The sequence below is a fragment of the Chlamydotis macqueenii genome, chromosome 11, assembly GCF_036417535.1.
Source record: "Chlamydotis macqueenii isolate bChlMac1 chromosome 11, bChlMac1.mat, whole genome shotgun sequence".
In the NCBI taxonomy this organism is placed as follows: Eukaryota; Metazoa; Chordata; class Aves; order Otidiformes; family Otididae; genus Chlamydotis; species Chlamydotis macqueenii.
In genome coordinates this window covers 22,658,555-22,682,795 of record NC_141566.1, presented here as the reverse complement: position 1 = coordinate 22,682,795, position 24,241 = coordinate 22,658,555, and the positions used below count along the sequence as shown (strand labels likewise).

At 57.1% G+C, this 24,241-nt stretch overlaps 1 protein-coding gene across 1 annotated transcript; it reads right to left on the bottom strand.

The window, feature by feature from the left end:
* Positions 1 to 667: 667 nt before the first annotated feature.
* On the bottom strand, positions 668 to 10,986 carry EDA2R (ectodysplasin A2 receptor). Its single transcript, XM_086756465.1, has 9 exons — positions 10,942 to 10,986; positions 5,655 to 5,763; positions 5,047 to 5,225; positions 4,192 to 4,277; positions 3,733 to 3,897; positions 3,110 to 3,256; positions 2,161 to 2,651; positions 1,504 to 1,552; positions 668 to 1,096 (listed from the first exon to the last, which is right to left on the bottom strand). The coding sequence occupies exons 2-9, from the start codon at positions 5,739 to 5,741 to the stop codon at positions 801 to 803; spliced, it is 1,500 nt and encodes a 499-aa protein (XP_086612591.1). The 5' UTR covers positions 5,742 to 5,763; positions 10,942 to 10,986; the 3' UTR covers positions 668 to 800.
* Between the last annotated feature and the right edge of the window lie 13,255 nt (positions 10,987 to 24,241).

The window sequence follows — 24,241 nt, the reverse complement described above, 5'->3', positions numbered from 1 at the left end:
CATCACCGCAGAGCGGTTTGCAAAGCCTTGGCGGTCACAGACGCCCGCGGGGCCGGGGCATGCAGCAGGAGCCCGGGGAGCGAGCCAGCACCCTCCCTGGGCCGGCAGCCACAGCACCACGCTGCGGCAGGGACACATCCCAACCCACCCCGGGGACCAGTCCGAGAGTCTTGCAAGAAAACTGCAGCGCTTCACAAAAAAAAAAAAACAAGGGGAAGGCGCCAGGCGCTGGGGCGGCACAAAGAGACTGACGGCAGGAGCCTCCACCGAGGAGCCTCCAGCGCCGAGGAGCGAGCGAAAAGTAAACTGGGGAAGTGGCAATCAGCATCCAGACACGCAGAGCACGGGCTCCAGAGGAAGAACGGGAAAGCTGGAATGGGAGGAAAGCGATGGATGGGCCAGCAGGAGGGTGGCTGCCCATGGAGATCAAGCCCTGTGGCCAAGGGTCCCCACGCCAACGGCCAGGGCAGCACGGGGCTCACTGCAGCTCGAGAGCGCCGGACAAGGGCTCACTGCAGCTCGAGAGCGCCGGAGAAGGGTGTCAACGCAGCCGGAGAAAAACCCCTCCGGAGGGGCCTGAGCCTCCTGTGCGGAGGCTGGGAGGAGGCACGACCGTGGCCGCCCGGCACTCCCCCGGGGAGGGATGCTCCCCCTCGCGTCCCTCTGTTCCGCGATGCAGAGACCATCACGTACGCCCCACGTGCACATCACAGAGGTTATGTGACCGCAGGGCTGCTGGATCCTCTCCCGTACCAGTACAGACGGTGCCCAGAGCTTCCTCTGTCCCTTCCCGGTCCTCTCTAGCGCTGGCGGCCCTGAGCCTGGCCGAGCGCGAAGTGGTCGCAGAGCAGGAGCAAGGCGTCGAAGCGCTGGAGCCGCTGCAGGGCCTGGGCCAGGAGCGGGATGGTGACGGCGTCTCCCGAGTAGGCGAAGTGAGCGACGAGCTGCTCAAATCCCGATATCCGTCCCAGCAGCTGGGGTGCCACCCCCAGCTCCAGCGCCACGTGGCTGAAGTTCTTCGCACCGTTCAGGGAAGGGTCCAACAAGAAGGCGAGCGACTGCACCAAGGAATGGGGCAGCTCGGCTACCGGCAGACCTGGGGCAGCAACACAGCAACGCGAGGTCAGAACCCAACCTATCCGGCCGGGATGAGAACAACCGGAGCAGCCAGACTCCAGCCCCATCCCCGCCGAGGAGGCAAAACGCCACCCTGCTACTGCGGGCATCTCCTCCAGCACAGAGCTGGCTCGTTCCCGGGGCGGCTGGTAACCGGTGGCACCTGGGCGTCCACCTGCCACCCACCCGCAGACCCCTCAAGGCAGTATCACAGAAAACCCACCCTGTGAACTAGCACCAAAGGCCACCGAGGTCAGACGCGTCCCTGTGATGACTGGCACCTCCATGTAGCTGTGGCGGGCTTCTGGAGGAGCTCCCTTCCGAGAATCCGCCTCCCCCGCTACCCCAGTACTCAAGGAACAAAGACGAGGCTGGACAGACACCTACCCTTCGCCGTGCTGCCGATCTGTGTCACGAGGCTCTGGGCGTCACCCACCTGCCAGACAAAGACCCAGGGTTGGGGGCAGCCCGAGAACAGCGACGCCTGCACTGCTCCCAAGGCCCCACCGAGCGCAGGGAACAGCGCTTCTCCTTCCAGCACGGCCATCCCGCGGGGCCACCGACCTCCTCGGGATGCTCCAGGGCCTCCCAGCACAGCACTTCCATAAACGGTCACCTGGAGCTGAGCTATCAAAGGGATTGCTCTGCCAGACATTTTTGGAGCCTCGGCAATGTTAGTCACCGGGTCACCACGAGCTCGCCAGAGAGGGAGGAGGCACCAGCTCCCCGGCGCCAGCTGAGCTTTCTGGAGAGCGAGAGGAGAGCCACCGCTGCAGAGCACACCAGCTAGAGACGCTCTTGCATTCTATTCAATCCACTCTGGTCCTTTGGGTGTTTGAAACTCCCCAGCAGCTCACGTCTCCACGGCCGATGGCCTGTTGGGTGACACGTCCCTGAACATCTGGCAAACTTTAGGTACCAGTTTGGCTCAGATACTAATGAACCTGGGTCTGTCACTAACCCACCGGCGAGCCCAGCGCCCTGTGCCTGAGCCTCGGGCGTCCAGCGGCCGTTCGGAGGAGCAGTGAGGCTGGAGGGACTTACCTGTTGCTCTCTGCTTTTGGCGGTGGGATTCGGGAAGGTGGAGGGCGGGCGCCAGGCCCCCTCCCGCCCCGTGCCACTGTTTCCTGCCGGGATCCTCTGCGCCGCCTGGCTCGCCGCATCCTCCGGTCGCTCACTGCCCACAAACTCCGCCTGGGTGGAGAACTTCTGGAGGTCCAGCTCGGTGCACTCCACCGGGGCATGCGGCCACTTGTGCTGCATCTCGGAGGCGCAGGAGGAGAGGGGGGCCAGGGCCTCCGCCACGCCCGGCGGGCCCTGCCTGGGGTCGGAGGGTGGCAGGACCCCGGCCAGGCAGTCGCCGCGGCCCGAGGCCCGGATGAGGGGCTGGCTTTCCAGGAGGCTCCTGCCCAGGAGGGCTTTGGAGGCAGCGCCGACCGCGACAGCTGGTGCTAAGTCCGGTTCCGGCTGGAGAGAGGGGAGCTGGAGACCCACGGCTTCCCCGTCCGAAATGAAGTGCACCACTTCCACGGGGCCTGGAACCAGAAACCGGCATGGCTCAGAGACACAGGTCTCTGTCCCGGCCCTTTCCGGGAGCCTGCCAGCCCCGCAGGGGCACTTCCGTGCCTTTCCACAAAGTTCTGAGTGGGGCCCACCCCTCTCCCAGTGGCAGGGAGAGCAGGAGCAGGCTGGAGGGCTGGGGGGCTGGTGGCGGTTGAAGCTTCTGGCATCTTCTCCCAGACGCCACCCCTGCAGCGCCCCCGCTACCAAAACCTGGCCATGCAAACCCAATACAGGGCCGCAGGGGCTGCATGCGAGGTACAAGGTCTGCGAGGGATTACGAGAGGTCCCAAATCCATTTTGGTGGGAATCAGACACTGCCCGGCTCCGTCCTTCCTGCCCGAGGGCAGCTCAGCAGGCCCCAGCGCCGCGCCGGCTGGCGCCCAGCACCACCCTCCCCATCCGCGGAGGAAGGAGGGCGCGAGGCGGGTACCTTCTGCCTGCCGGTAGCAGGGGCTGAGGTTCTTCACACCCAGGCAGCAGGGACCAGACATCTGCTCCTCACACAGGAACCTGTCAGGCGCCGCCACCGTCGGGAACATTGCTCGCTGGCCCGAGAAGTTCTGAGTCCTCAGGAAGACTTGGAGGACAGAGGAGAACCAGCCTGAGCGGGGCCCTGGCCCACTCCCCCAGCGTCCTCAGCCGTGCGGTGCGGCTGCCGGCGAGGAGCCAGGGCCAGCAGCTCCCTGGTGCTGCTGGACATCAACGTGCCCCAGCCCCAGCCGCCAAACCTGCCGCCCTCTTCCCTCTCCAGCGCAACGGTCCTGCCCTGCAAAGGGCCACCCAACCTCAGCCCACCCCCGAGAAGCCCCCCGAAGAGACGACTGCCAGTTTTGGGTGTGGAACGGCATTCCTCTCCTCCCAGCAACTAGGGAGGGGGGAGGCTCCGCGTGCCTTTGAGCAGGCGAAGCACAAGAGAGGTCCCGCGGATGTGCGAAGCATGGGGAGGGGTTTATCCTGCATGCGCAGAGGCACATTCGGGTCACCTCATGTGAGGAGGGGGCCACGCATGAACAGCAAAGGGAGGGGGAAGAGAAGCTGCAGGCACCGACTCACCTCGCTGGCACTGGCTTTTCCAAAAGCGCTTGCAGTAGATGATGGAGAGCGCCAGAAGCACCAGCACGATGATCACCAGGGCACTGCTGGTCAGCGCAAGAAGGGCCGTGTCCTGCGGCGGTACGGTGGGGATGGCTACCTTCACCAGGTTTGTTCTGGACCGACCTGCAAACGCACCGCCACAGGACACTGCAGCCTAATGCCGAGGCTCGGGCCGCCCCCTCCCTGCCCGTCCCCCTGCTCGCGCAGCGGCCGTGCCTCCTCCGGCAGCTCTGCAGGACAGCAGCTCATGCTGCGGGCAGAGGAGCCGCTGGCCAGCGAGCAGGACCAGCGAAAGGACAGTGCGCATCCGAGTGCACGCCCTTCGCTGAGCACGCGCCCTCAACCCGCTCCACGCGCCCGCGCCACCCGCCCCGCCGCAGCGCAGCTCGCCCGCCCGCTGCCGAGGGACTGACGTACACTGAGGCTCGGAGGAAGGCGTCTGCTTGGTGCAAGGGATGCACTCCCAGTCCAGCTGCCCACTGATCCGCGCCTTGCGGTAAAACCTGCTGACAGAGCAGAGGGTCTCAGTGGTGCGCGGCCCACGGCGAGAGCCGACCCCCCCGCGCTCCTGCCCCGGCAGGCCAGCACGCCACAAGGTGGCAGGTCTCTCTGTCGCTGCCCGATGCCCTACCCGCAGCTACTTTTTCACATCTGTCACCACTTTTGCCAAGAAATGACATCACTCCAACAGCCTCCCGCCCCGCGCCTGCTGAAGCGGGCGATAGCGATGAATAGCTCCACAAAACCACAGAAACGCCCTAGCTAGCGACTGCATCTGGGAACAGGCTCACAGACCAGACCCCGACTCGCTCCTGTCCCGCGTCCCGCTGCTCGCCAGCACGCGATCTGCAGCCCTGGGGCGTCTCGTAGGCTGGCTGTATGCAGCAGTCCTCATCTCAGCAGCTCCTTAAACCCGTCACCCGAGGTACGGTCTGTCCTCCTTTTTGGGGACCGCCAACTGTAGTGACTACGGTCAGTCATCTTCCAGCGCTTAGCCACCCTGGTGTCCACAGGAACAACCCAGCCCTGGAAGGAGTTTTCTTCCACTGCCCATTCACGGGAGCCTCCAGGTTCCCCTCTCTGGAGCTACAAGGGCCCATCGGATGGGTCTGATTTCCACGTCATCAGCAGTGTCCCCAGAGAGGCAGCCCTGGGTCACCACGTCCCATGTTTGGGGTGGCCCCAGATAAAGCCCCCTCTGTCCACCCCCCCGGCATGCTCGCAGGCGTGGCCACCACGGCCCCGCTGCAGCTGGGATCTGGCCCCACTCACCCCGGCAGGCACTCCCCACAGACCGCGTTGGTCGTCGCCGTGCAGTTGGACTTCTGGACGCGGTTGATGAGGGCGCAGGAGAGGCAGGGCTTGCAGCTGTGATGCCCCGAGCGGTCCTTAAACTTCCTGGGAGGGCAGGCCACGCACTGCGCATCCCCCCCGCTGCCGTCACCACAGTCCTGCAAGACACGAGGTGGGGTACAGGGCTGCGGCGAGCAACCACTTTGGGTCCCAAAGTGGTACCGAGGGGAATGCCGTCCCTTCGCTGGGGCCCTGCAGCCATGTCCTGCTTCTGCCCGTCCAGCGTGCAGCCTGGCCGGGCAGCATGGCTTCACCTGGGAGGAGATTTAGGTTTCCATCAGCAAAAAGGAAAGAGGGCACCCTGAGCAGCAGCCTGAAATCCCTTCCCACCTCCCGCTTCCACCGCCTCACCCTCCTATCCAGGGCGAGTGGGACCATTCAACGCCCCTTCCCACCGAGCCCCAGCTCTCCCAACACGCCGGGACCCGGGATTGCCCTTCCGAAGGAAGGCTGGCGCAGGGTTCCCCTAGCACTGTAAAAGCCTCGGTGCCAGACGATTCCCGGTTGTTCCAGAGCTGCTGATTTACCTTGGAAAGCTCCTGCCCGGGCATGCAGTTTCTGCAGGGGGTGCATTTCCCCTGCTCGTCCAGGTACTCGCTCTCCTGGCAGCTCATCAGGGCTGGAGGGGCCGGGAGCCTGAGGAGGAGAGGAAGAGAAAACAGAGTGGTCACAGCCAGCCCCAGCACTCTTAAGACGCGCAGCATGTCCTTTTCTGGGCAGAGGTTTCCGCTCTGGCCAGGACGGCAGCCTGCACGCCTCGTGCATCACGGGCGTCGCTCTGGCAGGAGCCGCTGCCTGCTCCTGCCGCTTGGGAAGGGGTTCCCAGCGAGGCCGGGGACGAACTGCCTGGTTTTGCTGCCAGCTCGCAGCCTTCCCAATGCAGCAAACGAAATTTCATCTCCAGTGTTAAGGCAGACCCACCGATCGCTCGTGTCGCCGATTCGTAGGAGGTCGGCAGACTTTGCCAGCCCCGCTGCCGGCCTGGGTACCCTGGGGTGTTGGCAGAGAGCTCAGGCCCAGCACAGTCCCGGCTCCGGCCAGCACGGCTGCGTTGGGCTGACAGCAGGACAGGACACGCGCCCCGCAGGCCAGCCAGGCTCTCGCTCCGCACGCGTTCTGGCTCCGTGTGGGCTCACCTGCAGCCACCTCAGCAGAACAAGCACCACCTCCCTCAAAACCACCGTCCAGAGCGTTCCCCAGGCGAACGAACGGCTCAGCCAAGGCGAACGGCAGAACGGCCCCAGCCGCAGGGGAGCCAGACAGCACCTCCAGCGAGGGCGGCTGGCCGACCCGAGTCTCGCTGCATGCGAGCAACTCGGGCTGAAGCTACAAAGCTGAGCAATTTATTTGGGGTTTTGGGGCTGTCTGCTCATTTCTGTGTATTCTAGGTGGGTTCTTACTGCGATGACGGTATAAAATCCACCTCCGCTAGACCAATCTCAGTTTGCTCTTCCCATAGGCTTGTGCAGCAAATCAGGAGAGAAACAGCGTTCAACCAGCCTTGGGCGTGAGACTCGCAAACTTCTGACTGCCCAGGAGGAACAGGGCGCACCTGAAAGTGCTCTTTTGAAAACCACCACCCTGAACAGCCTGAACCAGCTGGGAAAGCCCAGCTGTCCCGCTCCACGGCCGCGGGAGGAGGAAAGGCTGGGCAGGACGCCCGTCCCCCGCGACATTCTAACAGCAGAGGGGGGAGCGGAGCGCAGGGCCCCCAGCACCCCCGTCCCCTTCCCCACCACCCGCACTCTCCCCGGGCACCGAACACAACGCCCCATAGCCGCATTCCTCCGCGGGCTTTTTCTGCGCTCCTCTGCCTAATCCCCCACCACTCCCTCGCCGGCTGCCTTTTGGGAGCAGAGGCTTGGACACACTCCCCGGGATCCGGACGGCCGGGATTCATTCGAGATGAAGTCGGCCCCGGACGAGCATAGAAAGTGAGTCACCCCTCGCCACGCTCCCGCACGCGGCTGCGTCTCTTCGGCTGTGAGAGGGAAAGGCAGCGCGAGCCAGCAAGGACTGGCGGCGAGAAGCGAAGAGAGCTAAATTTGATCTTGCAAACATCTCGGGAGGGGCATGATCACAGCCTATAAATAGCGTAAGGGTTACTGACTGCACCGAATAAATAAAGGAGGCTTGTCACCGCCTCAGAAGGCAGCGGAGTGGCCCCGGTGCCAATGCCCAGGGAGAAGCTTAGAGTTCAGCTTAGGGTCCAGCCACAGGCTGAATGCAGCAGGAAAAACAAAAAGCGGGGAGACAGGCCCCACACGACCGTTTTGGAGGGCGGCACGCTACCGGCCCAGACCCCAGCTCTCGGTGAGCTCCGAGCCCACAGCACGGCTCCCCCCAGGCCGGCCGGTGCCCCTGCCCAGCGCAGCAGGGTCAGGGCTGCTGATGCTCCGGTCCGGAGCCCGGAGCTTGGTTTAGGCTTCCACCCCTAACAAGAGCTTGAGACATAGGACATGGAGTTGGAGGCAACAGCAAAGGAGCCGAGACACCAGAGCCTGGAGAACGAGGGGACCGATTTCCACCCGCTCTCCAAAGTGCTGTTGTAACACAAGAAAGAGGTACTGGTGAAAAAAACCCAAACCAAACAAAAACCCCAAACCATAAGCCTTTTTGGTGAAACAGTCCTGCGAACACCACATGACCTCCATCTCTCAGGTATTACGCACTTTTCCACGTGGCAGAGGGGTCTGCAGCTGGGGACACAGCCCTCGCTGCCTCCCCCCGGGGCCAGGCACAGCTTAAACCGCTGCCCCAGACAGGGACACTTACACCGGCAAAAGGGATTCCGTGCCAGCGGCACTCCAGGCGCGGGGACGCCTGCCAGCACGACAGTATCGCTCCGGGACGGCAGGGAAACGGCGCACCGCACCCGTGCCAACAGAACCGCGGAGCGGAGCGCAGGCCTGCTGTTTCTCAAGCCACAGTAGAACGGTACACGGAACGAACTCTTTGTTGAATATCTGGCACGAAATTCAAAGCTGTGGGATTCCTGCACTTCTTATTTTAACAATACCAGAACCAAGACGTTGAGTTTGTAAGTGGAGCGCACATCCAAACCACACAGCGCTGCCCGGGTGAAGCAGCTGTTTCTGCTAGTCTGATAACCCACTAAAACAACCGGTCCTAATGAACAGAAAGTAAAAAACAAAACCAAACAAAACCCTCCCACCTCTTTGGACGCTCCATGGAAGCTCAAGGTGACTGCCAGAGCAACCCATCTCCGCTGCTACAGAGGAATAAAACACAAGGCAGCATCAGCGAACTCACCAGCCGGAGGGGTGGAAACATATCACCATTGTTCTGAGATGCATGAAATCTTCTCACTTAAAAACATCGTAATTTGTTAAAGGACTCATTTATTGTCTTAACAGACAACTTGCCCGAGCAAGGCGAGCGGAGTGTGCTCCCTGCTGCGTTGGTATTACTCAAGACAGCAAAACCACGAGCTGCTGAATGAGTTTCACTGCGTGAGACAAAACGTATTTCAGCAAAGCTGAGCGCAAGCCGCAGTTCATCCACCTCTGTGACAGCTCTGTCATTTTCTTCTTCCTGTGAAAACGCAATTTAAAAAAAAATTGGACTATGTGGGAATCAAAACTATTTATGAACTTCTTTTGTGTCCAGCCAATGGATTCTGGTAGGAAAAAAAGGGCAAGGAAATCAACAAGAAAAAGCACAGCGCCACTGGTTCTCCCCGCCCGAGCGTGGCCCAGTGGGTACGGGAAGCAGGCAGCGGGAGACGGGCTGGGCCGGTCCCCGTCCCAGGCGCGGCCCCGCGGAGCTCTGTTCACCCGGGACAGGGGTACCAGGTCCCACCTTCAGGGGCTCTGCCACCCCAGCCAGCAACCACAGCCCCCATGACAGACTTGTATCCGCTGGCACATAAACCGCGAGAGCCGAAACCCTAAATCAGAACCGCAAGTGAAAAGGAGCAGGGAAAAATGAAACATTATCTGGAAAATATTACTGCACGCCTCGTGTTTGGCAATGTCCAGTCCCAGTCCCTTGCTCATTCATTCCTCCGCTCCTGTTCGTTAGTCTGCACTCGCTTTGTCTGGACAGCATCTCTGTGCCTCCCTGCACCACAAACCATGCTGGGAGAGGCTCTGCCACCCCGAAGGATGCCTTGCAGCCAAAAGACTGCTCAGAGAAGCAAAAATAGGGGAAAAAAAGGCAGAGTCTGAATCTTTCCAGGTGGCTTGGAAATCAGCAGGTTTTCCAATATATCTGGAAATCTACTCACTAATTGTTTAATTTGCTGTGGCTGGAAACTCACGGGGTTTTTCAGGTGACAGCACCCCAAGCTCAGGCAGGAGGCACTCCAGGCTGGTCCCATCTCCCTCCATCGCACCAGAACAGCCGCTGGTCGCAACGTTTGCCTCCTCGGCCGGCTTGCCCTCACCAGCTGCAGCGGGAGGCATACAAAACGTGACTGAAACCCCCAGTCCAGGACAGAGAGCATTGCTCCCAGTCTCACGGCTGGTCCCACGAAGCTCTGCAGGGTCCCAAGAGGCACCCGCTCAGACACAAGATCACCCCTGCCCAAACGAAGCGGTGACTGCGGTGACCAGGAGCCAGGCTACAAACTGCAGTGGGCAACCGAGGCTCGAGAAAGGAGAGCCCAGGGTCCTGGAGGAACACGATGTCCCTCCGGTACGTGGGTGACCAGTCCTAGGGCCCCCAGGGTCACAGCTACAGGGCTCTGCTCCGTATCCACTGCAGAGAGGTTTGAGAAACAGTTACGGACCGGGACCATGCCTACGAGCCTTGCCAAGCTCTGGCTGCCCGCCTCGGGCACCCGCACGCTGCCCTGTCAGAGACCTCAGGCAAGACTTCCAAAACTCCTACCGATTTTCATGAGACTTCGCATTTCTGTCTGGCTTTTCCCCCACACCTACTTCTCAGGAATCGCCGCTGTGCTGCCTGCGTTAACGCTCAGCCTCCTTGGAGTGCCCGGCTTCCTCCTCAGCTCGGGGCCGCATCGCCGCCGCGCTCCGGGACGGCGCTGGGAGGGAAGCACAGCGCGAGGCCCCGTCACGGCCGCTGCGTGGGAAAAACCGGACACCGGGACTCGGCCCGCGCTGCTCCAGCTGCCCTACAAGCGCCGCACGCCTTTGGAGGTGGAAACGCGGCGCCCGCGGAGCCTCGCGTGGGAGCGGCGCCCGCGGATCACGGCAGCCCGGTTTGGACTGGAACGCGGGGGCCGCGGCTGGCGCCGTGGAAGCGACCCCAGACAGAACCCTGGCGAGCGCGGCGGCGGCCGCCCACGCGTGTCCTGCCCCCGCGGCGGGCGCCGCCCGTGGGGCGCGCCGGGGCCGGGTCCCCGCCCACCGGCCCGGCAAGCCCCGGCTCGCCTGCTGCCGCCCCCGGCCCCCCACGCGCGGAGCCCGGCCGCTGCCCCCGGCCCACGCGGGGCGAAGATGACGAGAGCCGCCCGGCCCCGCCGGCGCCCCCCGCCGCCCGCCCGCGGGATGGCCCGCACCGCGCCGGGATATGCCCGGGCACGTCTCGGCGAGGGGCTCCCCGCATGGCACGGCCTCCTCACGCCCCCCGCCCCGGGCCCGGCATCCCCCGCCCGAGTCACCCCCGCACCTCCGGCCCAGTGACGGCTGCAGCCCACCCGTGCGGCTGCCGCCGCCCTCCCGGGTGCGTGACCCGCCGCAGCCCCCGCCGGTCGCCGCGACCCCCGCAACACTCCCGCCCGGCGGTGAGCCGGCACCGGGGAGGGCTGGCACCGGAGAGGGCCGGTCGGCACCGGGGAGGCCGGCACCGCGGCGGGCGGGCAGGTATGCGGATCCCGCGGCTTACCTGTGCCCCGGTGCGGGCGGGACGGCGGGCGGAGCGGGCGCAGCACCGCAGGCAGGGACGGGACGGGACGGGACGGGACAGGCAGGTGCGGTGCGGTGCGGTGCGGAGCGGAGCGGAGCGAAGTGGAGGCAGACCTGGACCGTGACCGGACGGCGCGGGAGCCGGCGCGCAGCGTGTCCCGGGCAGCGGGGAGCGCCCGCCGCCACGCCCCGCCCCGCCGCCTCCCATTGGCGAGCGGCGGTGCCTGGGTGGGGCTATGCAAATGAACGTCCCGCGCTGGGGCGGCCGGGAGCGAGAACAGGATCGGGATGGGAATGGGGATGGGGATGGGAATGGGGACGGGGACGGGGACGGGGACGGAGACGGGGATGGGGACGGGCACGGGAGGGGGACGGGGAAGGGGACGGGGATGGGGATGAGGACGGGGATCGGGACCGGGATCGGGAGCGGCAGGGCCGGGAGCCGCGCAGCGCCACGCAGCGTCTGAGCCGAGCAGCGGCGCCGGGTCCCGCCGCTCCCGGCCGCGCGGGGACGAAACCACGGTCCCGGGTGTCCCGGCACATCCCCGGTTCCCGTGCGAACCGCTCCCCTCCGTGCCAGCGCTCCGTGCGGCGCGGGGCTCTCTGTGCAGCAGGCAGGGACACCGCAAGGCCCGCCGCCCGCTCGGGCTGCGCGGTGCCGGGGGCTCGGGCAGCAGCTCTCCGTGCCGGCTGCTGCCCCAGGACGCGTACCCGAGCTGTGCTGGGGTTTAACCCTGTCACCCGGGGACGTGGTCCCCACTTCGCTCTGTTCACACCCAAGCAGGCTCTTTCCAGCAAACGCTCTGAAGACCCCGCTGTCGCTGCCCAACAGCTTCCAGAGAAGCTAGGCTGTCAGACTGGAGCAACTGGAAGGGTTTTTATGGAATTCAGTTACGCAGGCAGCTTCCTCGTTTTCTCACTAACTTCTGATTTTTCACAGCTCGGCGCTTCAGCCAGGTTCATGATGCAATCTCCGCGGGCAGAACATCCTCACGAGCTGTTGTTCTGCAGGGGGATGAGGGTGACCTCATCCTTCACGCGGGGCGCTTTGCCCCATGTGGGTCCGCGTCTGATGCAAGCGGCCCGCAGCGTTCCTGCACCGCGCGGACGGCAGCGCTGACGGGGGCTGCCGCGCCCCAGGGCTCCAAGGCAGGGGACAGTAAGGGACAGAAACACCGGCTTTGGCACTCTGGAAGGCTGACATGTTTAACTGAGCAAAATTACATCAGCAGAGGTCATCTGTAGGATTATTTTCCGCTAAAAAGCTGACTGAATTGAGGAGAAAGATTTGCAATGGATTTGATGGGTGGGCGTTGGCAGAGCTGCCCGGGCCTGTGCGGTTTGGTTTGTGGGCGTCGCGCCGGCGGCTGATGCACGGTGCTGCCGAGGCTGCAGTGGCCAGCCCGAGCCCACGGGTGCTGGGCAGCCCCACTCGCACCCCAGTGCCTTTTTGGGGGGTTCTGCTCCCCTCCTTGGTGGCCTCGCGGGAGCCAGAGAAAACTGCCAGCGGAGCTGGAAACGCTGTTGCTGCAGTGGGGTTTCTCCCAGTGAGGTCAGCGTGTCCCAGCCTCAGGCACCAGTACCCGTCCTGCCCCAGGGACGGCTGGAACGCCCGCGGCGCCCTGGGCAGGTGGCAGGGCTGCCCTTTCGGCAGCAGCACAGGCTCGGGCGGGTTTTAGCGGCCTGCCAGACCGCACCAAGGGGGGACCGGCTGGGCCGTGTCTGTCGGGTGTCCCATATCCCAGCGGCAGGGACCGCTGGGTCGAGTCACGGGCTGCACACCAACACATCTGTGTGCATTTTGCGGGCGGAGGCCTCGAGATGGTAGCTGCAGCCTACGGAAACGTGTCCGGATTTATTTGATGTGGTGACTGTAACTACCCAATAGGCTCAGGGTCACGTTATCTCCATTAAGTTGTAAATATGGAGCTTAATTAACAGAATTACTGTATTACGAGTTAGCAAACCCGTGGATTCTGAAGCAGGGAATCTGTTTTAGTTTTTTCCTACGCACTGGAGTATTCACAACACTAGAGGGCACCAGGTCCAGGCACAAATCTATCGTCGGGGTAAAGCCGACTGCGAACAGCCCACCTGCACACGGACACGGACACGGACACGCATACACACATACACACACGTACCCCTCCGACACAGAGGGGTCGCCCACTTAACACGTGATGGGGTGAAGAAGTCACACTTGTGCCGTCAGCTGGACACCTTCCACCTTCCCCTGCGTTTCAGATCACCACTCCGCCTAAGGCGCCACGAAATCCCATCTGCACCGCGCGGGGAGGTTGTAAACGGCAATGGGAGCCACGCAGAATCCTCCTCTGCAAATGCTCCAGTGCACCTGGCCCCAGGTGGGAGCTGCTGGGATGCTCCATGGAAATGCCCGGAGCTCAGCTGGATGCGGCACACAGCTGAGGTCTCAGCCTTGCCAGGCTGACGTTCCTCCAGGTTTAGTTCTTGATTCATGGTCAAGGCCACCTCTTTGGAGCCACCTTTGTTGCCTTCCTTGTGAAAGAAGCTGCTTTGGGCTGAGGGCTACTGAATTTTCCCTATGAGAAACTTCCTGTGATTACCTAAGATACAGCTGAGCAGTAGAGTTTCGAGGTGATTTGTGGCTTATTTGATTCTTTGATTTTATTGATTCTTTGATTCAGTGCCCTTTCCACTGACAGTGCTCAAAGTAACGGGACATGTGTCCAGAGGAAGTTCCTCTCGTGCCTGGCTGTACGGTGGTCACTGCGGCCATACCTCTAACTCAGCCAGCACCCTGTCTTTCCGGGGCCGTTAGGTAAACTGGGTTTTTCGCATGATCACCCCATGCATGCCATGACTCTTCTGAACGTGTCAGTTAGGATTTGTTGCTGAGTTTTTTGTAAAGGTGTTTAAAAGACATTTGGCTTCTCTAAAGTGGAAGCGGGTGGAACAGTACGGCCTCAGGGCGTCATCACATCAGAGATGGGACACACCAACCAAACTTGTCCAAAACAGCAAGTATGGTGAGGAGACTGCTACATCTTCTGGAGAAGGGGCCAGGGAGGCTTTGGAGGCTCTGGGTGAATCAAGGATGCTGTGGGTCTCTTCCCAGCTCCTCCTTAACTCCCTGCTTCCCACGTGATCCAAAAGAAGAGAGATTGGGATCCATCCTTGGGGGACAATATCCTGCCAGAGAAGCTGCAGTGCATAGTGATCCTGGTATTGCTTGGCCCCCACCCTGCTAGCGTGGACACTGGGCACCCTTCCTGAGAACGATGACCAGAACTGGTGTTGGAGGACACAGACCATCTCCAGCCCTCCTCCACTGCTTGAGCGGAGAGGGCCGCCCCCGCTCTGTGGGGAGAAGATTGTCACAAAGGCACGCAGAGCCAGAGGGCCTGGGCTGGGCCACCATGCTACGGCCACCGACGCCACGGTCATGCAGCAGAGCCGACGCCTCATGGCGCTGGTCTCCTCTGCGGTGCCTGCGCTTCGGCAGTGGCACCTCTCTCCTGCCGAACAGGAGCCCTCTCTGTGCCTGGGCCGCACTGGGATTCACGTACACATTGCACATCCTTCCCACACTTGAAAGAAAAGCTGATTGGAACCAGAGTCTTGAGCATCCAGCAGGAAAAGGGGCAGAGTTTTACTTGCGGAGCAGGAACAGTTCTGCATAATCCCTAATGCTTTCATAGCATCCATTTTTGGCAACCTCTTCTTTCAGCATAATTAAAAGTAAAATCAGAACTGATAGAGATTGTTGGCACACATCTTTCCCCTGCAGCATTTAGAGGACATTAAAGCATATTTCAGGAGCTTTCCTTTGGCAGGGCTGGTAGAAAGTTACCGACAATCTTTCTGGGAGTCCCAACATGCCGTCAGGGAACAAACAAGCACGTTGTTGTTATGCACTCCTAATAATTGCATATTTGAGAAAAGTAGGAAATGAGTCCTTAAAACTCATTGATTTTTGCTCCCTAGTTAATAAAAAATAAGATATTTAGCTACTGTATTGTTTGTTCTTTTCTGACTCACCATCTTAGCTGAGGGCACGCTGGCATCCCTTCCAGAGAGAGAAGATGGCAGGAGTGCCTGGGCAGCCCTGCGCCAGCCGCGCGCCGCAGCTGGGGAGCCACAGGACGCAGTGCGCAGCGGGGCGCCTTTCAGTGCTCACACAGCCAGGTGCGAAGAAGACACCACAGAGATCCTGCTGTTTCCTCCGTGCCCCGGGTCAGTTCTGCAGGAAGAATCAAGCAGATAATAAAAGCTACCAACTCCCCCTTACTTCGACCAAATCTGGCCCGTTTCCATCACTATTCTAACTCCCTCATGCACCAATTCCAGCTTGTCAGACTGGCGTTTCTTTGTTCACTGTTCCTGCTGTCACAACCCCAGCATCAGCCACCGCCGGGCACCGCCTCACTGCTTGACCCTGCCTTCGCGGTTCTGCCCCTTTCGCTGCCAGCAGACACCCTCACCGCTCTCTCAACCCCATTAATGATTATCTGCATTGCCGGTCTCTTGCACAGCACCCGGAAGGAGAGATGCTCTTCCAAGCCCCACGGACAGACCCTGCTCCCAAACCCATGGACAGCATCCACCGAGGAGCAGAAAAGAAGAGATTACTTCTTCAGGTACACTGCAGCCCAGCCTGTTCTTCTTGCTCGTGTGCCTGGTGCTGCTAGACTGCACCTGCAAAACCAGCCCTGCTTTTTACATATGTCTTCCAGTCCACTCATGGTAGGGAGGAGAGCTGAAGCGTTCTGCGAGGCAGGGTTTCACTTGTTGCCACGGAGTCCACCTGACTGCGGACACATGAGCCCCTCTGATTTCAATGGCACGCGCCCCATTTGTGGCTGAACAGAAGTCAGCCTTAAGTGTGTCCGTGCATCAGGTGCCAAAGCCGGCAGTCCGGGAGGAATAATTAAGCAGAAACTCAGCAATGGCAGCAGCAACCTGCTGCCTGAAGTACGTTTGTAGGCATTAATGCAAATCGACTGCTCTTAACCACCTGGCAACAACTGGGCCGTTACACAGCTACACATTGTTGTGCCGCTAAGCAACATTTCAGCCTTTGACAAATGAATATTGCAAAGAACTGTTTCAGAAGGGCAGCCACAGCACGAAGCCAGCTTAAATCAGCGCAATTTTTTAACGTTCCAGAACCTTTGGGCAACCTTTTGCTTTCACTTGTACCCACAGCCTCGTTCTATGCAATTGATTACATTCTTTGAATTGATTTTTCAAACTTACTTTTAAATCCATGAGAGAGCTTCCTCTCTACGAGAGACTTGGCAGCGTTCAGGGGCTGCAGGCATTACTTATTCCTGTTTTCCACTAAAACCTGAGCCCTGACCTTGCATCTTAATGTTGACCATGGAAACCAAGAAAAGCAGATTCTTTTTTTTTTTCTATCACTAAAAAAATTCTGGTCAGAAAAGGCAAGATCTTTTGTCGAACAAAAAAAATGTTGTTAGCATTAGCTAATAAATCTTACTTCCAAGGCTAAATTAAAAATAGTTTCTGAAACGGCAGCAAACTGGCGCTGGCCCGCACTTCGGGAGGGGATGAAGTCACGGCGTGGGGCGCATTCGGCTGGGAGGCCGCGGTGCCACGCGCGGTGGGAGCACGCAGGAGAGGGGCTGCCCAGACGTGTGTCACAGGGCTGCCACATACATTAAAAAGGAGATCCTGCTTCTCTCTGCCTTAAACACTTGGCTCTTTTCACGTGCGCTAGGAGGAAGATTCAGTTTTCAATTTTCTGTCACGCACCCCAGAGCAGCTCAGTGCAGGACCTGTCTGTCTCGCAGGCAGAACGGAGCACTGCCAGCCCCTTTGAAATCCACTGGCAGCTGAGAGCACTCAGTAAGCAATATTTTTGTGGAAAACTGTTGTTTTATCAACATCAAAATGCTGCTAGGAATCATACAGACTTAGAAGGAGTTGTTGTGATCTTTCTGAGGTGCTCTCGTTCAGTGAACGATGGATTCCAACCAAAACACTGCCTTTTTGCTTTTCTTGTTGAAAGAGGTATTTCAGCACAACATCATGTCACAGAAATGGGAGAGATTTCAGTTTCGGATTCATAACGGACCCTCTGCTCCCTGGAAGTCGGCTTGCGCTGTCACTCCAAAGCTTGGGATCAAAATCTTCGCATCACATGCAATATGAATTTGCATTCATTTGTAATTGAACAGCGTTGTGAAGATTCAGTTGAATCTGTGGTGAAACAGCTACTTGGGCTGTTTGTCGGCTTGCTGGTTTGGCCGCTCAGTGCATTACCTCTTGGCTGCTGCCACTCCAGTAACACAACAGATCCCCTCCTCAAAACCCCCGAGCCCCCACGGTGCGGGGTTCCATACACGTGTGTACCTCTGCAAACCATTCGAAAATATCATATTTTATCCAATTTATGTCTCCTCTTTCTCATTTAAAAAGGCACATCCGAGCAGAATCATGCCATTTATACTGCTCTGCAGTGTTCTGCACACAAAGTGCTGCACCGAGCAGGGCTACAGCCGGACCGCGCCTGTGACGGCGCGAAGGGGCAGGAGCCACTCCAGCGGGGGCATTGCTCAACCTGCTTTAATGCAGAAGCAAGAAAATGAGTCCCTAGAATAAAAAGAAAGCCAGCTACGAGCTTTGTTTTGACAAAGTCAGCTTTGAGTCCTTCTGACTCGGGTGCCCCCAGTCACCTGCAGCTCACGGTAAAGATCCCTTTTTCACCCATTTCTGAAAGCAGATATGCTTTTCTGTGCTTCCTTTAAAATACAACATTTAGGTAGGGAAGCACCAAAGCAAGGGCCCCACAAACTCCACATTTCCCAAAGAAAAGGAGAATGCACACCAAGCGACAAGGCTCGGGAATGGTCTCTGGCGGTAATGCGCATGGAGCGCAGGTCCCAGCAGCGCTTGGGTAGGTTCGTTCAGCTCTCACCGAACAGCAGCGTTCATCCTGTCAGTGAAAAATTAGATTAAGTTACAGAAAAAAACCATAACAGCAGCAAAACGGAGGTTTGTACCCAAGCGTCCCAAGTCCAGCCCTTTCCTCTGTACACCACGCACCTCCCTAACATGCACTGGGACCGGATTGGGCACTTCACTCAAAGGACAACAGGAGCGCAAGAACAAAGCCTTTTTCTGCTGTTCTCGGTGTTACGCCTCTTACACGCCTATACCGACGTGCATAACCCAGAAGAATTTTTGGCCTCGACAGCAGTTCTGCTCTGCTGTCCTGCATGCTCCGCTGCTGGGACACATGGCCACTTTGCTGGAGCCGACGTGCTGGGGAGCCACAGGTGAATACAGGATTGGTGAAAAGCGAGTGATGGTCATGCCACCCCGGGTGTCACCCTGAGGAAGGGCTGGTGGCCAGCACCACAGCAGGGGGGCGATGTAGATAAACAGCTATTAGGAGCCACAGAGATGGACAGACCTTGCTTGCCTTTGGACCTTGAGCAGGACTGGAGCAAGGTTTCCAGAAATGAGACAAAGAACTTCAAAATGCCCACAGTCACCAGAGGGTTGTAAGCAATGACAGCCTCTTATTTACTGGGACCACCTCCTACATCCCATTGAACAAGCAACAACTTGACCTACGGGACACATTCCAAGCTGGATGCCATGGTATGAGAGAAAGCCTGTAGTTATCATCTCCTAACCATCTCCGTATTTATAGCCTTCATTTATGGCTGTGTTATTGTCTGGTGGCCCTTTGTCTTTTTTTTGGCAGTGACAATGACTTTTCTGCTGCAATATAAACAAGAAGTCGTGTCCATGAGCACATTCCAGGTCATTTTCGCAGTACAGTGGTCACAAACACTGGGCAGGCCGCCTGCCAGGACGTCTCCGCTGGCCTGCTGTGGGGCAGGCAGCTCCAGCACCCCAATCACGCTGGCATCCAGATCTGCAAAAACAGAAAGCTGCTTACAGATGGGCCCGGGCCATAATTCCTCTCCATGTACTTCATGAAAGAAGCAGTCAGAGCGTGAATTTTCTCTGAAGGTCAGGTGGAGACATTTGCTCGAGGACCTAGCGCACTCAGAGCTCCAGGTATTTCTTGGCCCAAACTATTGGAGCTCCCAGCAATGTTGCTTAGGAATCCAGCCAACATCAGTGTTTAATTTATTTCTTCCGAGGCTCATTTTCTTTTGAAAGGTAGAAGCAAACTAGGCTATCTTCTTTTCCTCCTGCCTCCAGCTTCTTCTCTGGCGAACTTCCATTTAAGCACTTTTGACACAGCTCTTATTTTGCTCACCTAACTGCAGACTTCAGCTTTTCCAAATTCGCTATTTTCTCCAGAGGATGAAAGGTCTCCATGGACACGCACAACCGCAAAGACTCCCCAGAGAGGAGGACTTGGTCAAGCCCAGCTCAGCCAAGCCCAGCGGCTGGAGGAGAGTTAGGCACTTCTAATTAGATGTGCAGAGCAGACTGACCCAAGACCCCTGTGCCCAGCTTGTCTCCAGCGGTGTGGAGGGGGGCGACCCTTCATAGCCGCTTGCACGAATCGGGGCCCTGCTGCGGCAAGAGAAAACAATAGATTAATTGATCACTTCGCTCATTACAGTCGGTTTTGCCCTTGACTCTGTTGATCTTTTTGAGGCAAATATCAAATAAAGCCATGGAGAAAACAAACTGCCACAGATTTATGACTTCAGTTTTCAATTATGTTCTTCTTTTGCAGCTGCTCACTCACACGCAACATCCCTGGCTCCACGGTGAACACAGAAGGTGGTAACACATGCAGCTTTGCTCTCCTGATGGGTAGCTCTCCCTCCTGGCCGGGGAGAGAGCACTCATCACTTCCCTGCGGGAAGCAGGGAGGGCAGGGGGCCAGGCTGTCCACGACCCAGTGAAGAGCCAGCAGCTGGTGACCGTCCCTGCCTTCTGACTCAGCTTCAGCTCAAGGTTTTCCAGCTTGGTTTGACCTTCGGCAACCAGTAAGTCATGAGAGGGAGTCACTACGTGACATCTGCTCAGGGGATGGATGTGCCCCTTTGCCCAAAGGATGCCGTCTGTGTAAAAATCCCTGACAAGAGAAGGCAGCCCTGATTAGCGCTCTTGTCTAACAAGAAGCAAATGTAACAGAATATCCTAGGACTGTACCATTGCTCTACAGGCAATGACACACAGCGTTTGAGTGAGTTTTAACCTCCTCATGTTTCGGAATGAAATGAATGTCACCTGCTTCAGTCATGTGCCTTCTTCAAACAGAACAAAGACACTCATTAGCCAGGGCAGAACAAGCGATAATCTCTCTTGGCCAAGGCACTGAAGCACGCTTCTGCGCTTTTGTTGAAAAGCCATTAAGAGAGGATGTGGAACCTGAATTCTAACTAGACTGGGTTACTGTGCATCTGAGTCCGTAACTGAAGCAATTGATAGATCCCTCGGCTTCCAGAAAATGCCACCAGCTTCTTCAGAAGAGCACTCAGTCGCCAGCTACCACTCCTCCTAGCACAGATGCCAGCCTGGCTCAAAAGAAAGCTGAGAGACTGGTGGAGGCAGGCCATTGTAGAACGCTGACATGAAACAAAATGAAACCGCTGTTCACCTCCCGCTGCATAAACAGCAGCGCGAATGCACTGTTCAGGCTCCAATAACCCATGCACAGAAAACTGATGTCCACTTTAATTCAGGTGTTGAGGGGATGATGAGAGTAGCAGAACTCAGATGTGTCCTCTAGTTTCTTAAGAACTGTGAACATCCCTGCCAAATCACGGGACGCGCGTGCACTGGTGATTTCCTCAGGAATGCGCAAGCTGCACTCTTGTACAAAGGAAAGACTGCAATCATCTTGCACACAGTTCCCTCTTGATTATCAAAAACTAAGAAGAGGCAGAAGAAAATTAAGATGCTTGAAATGACATCTCTAATGTCTTCCAAGTAATGCACAATATATTTAACTGCCTTCAGTGAGGTTAATACTGTGTTTTACATTTGGTATAAATGTCTAGATTAAGAATCTCTTCTTTGATCAATAAAGGTTTGAAGCACTGCTTCATGTAAAATATCTTCTATCTGATGTTAGATCCTTTAAGAACAGAGACGTCTTCACAAAGCACCATCAGTTGGGCACTTCAGATGGCACCTCTCACTGAATCTTTTAACTTGAGTCATCAATAAAAAACCAAATCTATTCCCTTGCTTTTTGTTTTGCTTTTCACCTAAAGTCAAGCTGAACTGGAACTTTGCCAAACTGTAATAGTTATATAATATTTTTCCCAGTATGTCTGGCCCAAATGAGAGATACAAGCGCCAGAACATTGCAAGGAAGCCTGTCTGCATCTATTTGTGACCCAGCTGGAAGCAGGAAGTGCTAAAATACAGCAAGAAATTATTTTCACACAACTTCCCACATACATTGTGTGACACCAAAACTACTTGGAGATGCCTCTGACCGTTTTAAAAAAAACAACTTTTGGGAGAGTCATCCATCAATAGCTCTCATCATGCCCTTTTATCCCCACCGAATTAATGATTTTGGACATATACAGAGAAACTTGAGGAACCAAAGTAGCTAACGGCCAACTTAAGAATGTAGGCTTCATAATTTCGCTGTTTCTGAAGAAAACGAACAGGATCACCTCAGCTCAGCTCAGTCAGCAAGCAAAGATGGCTGTGTTGTACAGAGGAGCTAATGTACCACATTCCATCCATTTGAGGAGAGTGGTGAACACGTGTAAGGACCATGTCCTGACCTGCACCTGGCCAGCTGATAATAATCGACCTGCAGCCGTTTGCAGCCAGGCTCCATGACAACACAGCCTGACAAGCTTGGCCAGCCGAAAACAGGTTATGATCCACACTGCCGGGCTTCCCCACCGTTCCGTTACATCAGGAAATGCCATGAGCAGCTCTTTGTTGGTCGTGTGCTTCTTCATTTTGTCGGTGCTCCAAGCTCCAGTTCCTGCCGTAGTCCTGCTCTCCTGGTCGTCAGCCATGCCTTGCCTGCTGGCCAGGTGCATCCACGGATTTCCCCAGTTTCTGACTCTGCCTCATCCTGACCTCAGGGTTTGGCTTTGCCCTTGACCTCTGCCTGATTTTCCACACCTCCATATGCAACACATGGCACATCCAAACTGGGACATTGTGCTATGCTTGACATTAATGACCTTTCCTACCCTTTCAGTTGAACATGATGTGGCATCCTCTAAGAGAGAACTGGAAGCAGACAGGCTAATTTGTGGACAGGTGCAGGCAACTGAGAGCAACATGATAGCAGCAGCAAGGTCGTGGGAATTCTCCCATGAAAGAGGAATACAGATATTGCCTGCCACAAACTTCTCATTTTACACTCTGGAAGATTTAAATCATATCCCTCTAAGTGGTGACAAGCTGGGCAAGTCAAAGAAGGGGCATCCAAGAGAGGCATTTCCCTCCGAATGCCAGGAACCTCAGTCAGCTAGCTGTGCAACTGGAACCAAGGGGACGCTGTGCTGCTGGCAGCGAGTGGCCTCCTCCCCTCCTCTGGTGACAGGGGTTCCTGGAGCTCCCTCATGAGAGGGAGCCTCACGGAAGTGCGCGCAATGAAAGATGCCCAGTGAAGGTAGAAGCAGCAGAGTTTTTCACTTTCCCATCACAGGATGAATTAATACCTACACTAATTGTTCTTACGACAATCACTGATAAAGACAGTAACCTGGGAACGGTACAAAACCGCAAAGCAAAAACTGTACCAGGGAGAGATACCTGCTGCCATGAAAAAATCCAGAACAGACTCCCTGCAAACATTCCCCTCTGCACATGCACTAACACAGCAAAACAAATCACACAGACATCCAGGTCAGCACCCCCTGGGGCACAGGCTATCACCACGGGAGGGCCCAGAATAATGTTGAGGACAGTATCGTACCAGTGCAGCAAGAAGACTTGACTTTTTTCCCTGTGCAAAGGATTGGACAACATCCTCATAACCGTCTCGGTGAAGGAATGATTCACTGACGAGGCAGAGCTGTCTGTTGTGAACAAAAGGTCCACGCAGCACGAAGCCTTTTATAGACAGCACCAGTTCAAATGTGTTAATTACTGCGAGTGTGCTTCCAGAATCACTAGGAGCTCTCCTGGAGCAGACTGGTCACGTGACTGCCATTCTTTATGACCAAACACTGCCGAAGCCATTGCATTAGATGTGCATCCTGGCAGCTGACGCAGTTAAAGACACATGCGGCAAATCAGATCTCAGTTACAAAATGATTTCTGTATTTTTCAGTGTGCACGTCTGTCCTTGTAGAAACTCTCCAAAGGCAGCACAGCATATTGCAAGCTCTGCCGCTTGCTGTAGCGTACAGCGGTGAACGCGTTCCAGAGCAGCGGAGGTCGAAGGAGCACTATGAGAGGAGGCGCTCCTAGTACTTTTGGAAAAGCACACTGAAGAAAGTGCGTACCTTTACTGAGTGCAGTGAGGGACTAGACACCTAGGAGATTATCCTACAGGAGATACTTTCTGTGGGCCGAACTCTGCTCATTAACACTGCTGGTCCTTTACTGAAGGGCTAGATACCAGTGGTTCCAAGAAGCTGAGCAGAGCCGTATCAGATAACAGTGTTTTTCAATACGCAGAGATGATCAAAGCTGGAGGGAAGCTCGCAGGTGTTCAGGGAATGCTACAGTCAAAGCTAACAGCAGACTGAACACCGGGTGCCATTTCACGCCTTGTGCCAGGCCTCGCGCCAGCCAGACTGTTTCACTGATCAAAAAGACTGAAGTTGCACTTTTACTTTTGACCCAGTGATTCCTGTGCAGCTAAGGCTTCAGCCCTGCGCGTTCTGAGGCACTGAGTAATCAAACCCTACAGTGGTCACAAAGAAAAAAACAACTTGGTCTAAAAGTCAGTGCTGAGCAGACTTTGAGAGGCAGGAGTGCATGGCATTAGCGCTTCTGCAAGACTGGAGGCTCCCCTCCTGGCTGCCCTCTCCTCCACCTTGAGCAAGGCTCCGTCAATCTTGTTTCACAAAACATCACGGGGTCAGAGAAGTTACTCGTCTAGAAAGTCTTGTTGAGTAAACTTATTTTTCTTAAGGACAATTGCTATGTACCATAAGGTTTAACGTAAGCACTACATAATGAATTAAAAATAGAAAAAATGAAGGGGGATGTAGGTGGAGGAGATTTCACACAGCTTTCTACACACATTTAACTCAGAAGAGCCTGTCTGGGCATGCCAAAAAGCTGAGAGAGAAAAAGAGCACTTCCTCTTCTAGCTTTGGCACCTCAGCCGCCTTCAGGCCTGCCTGTCTGCCTCTGCGCTGACTGACCAGGGTACTCACGGGCACCGAGAACCTGGCCTGGAC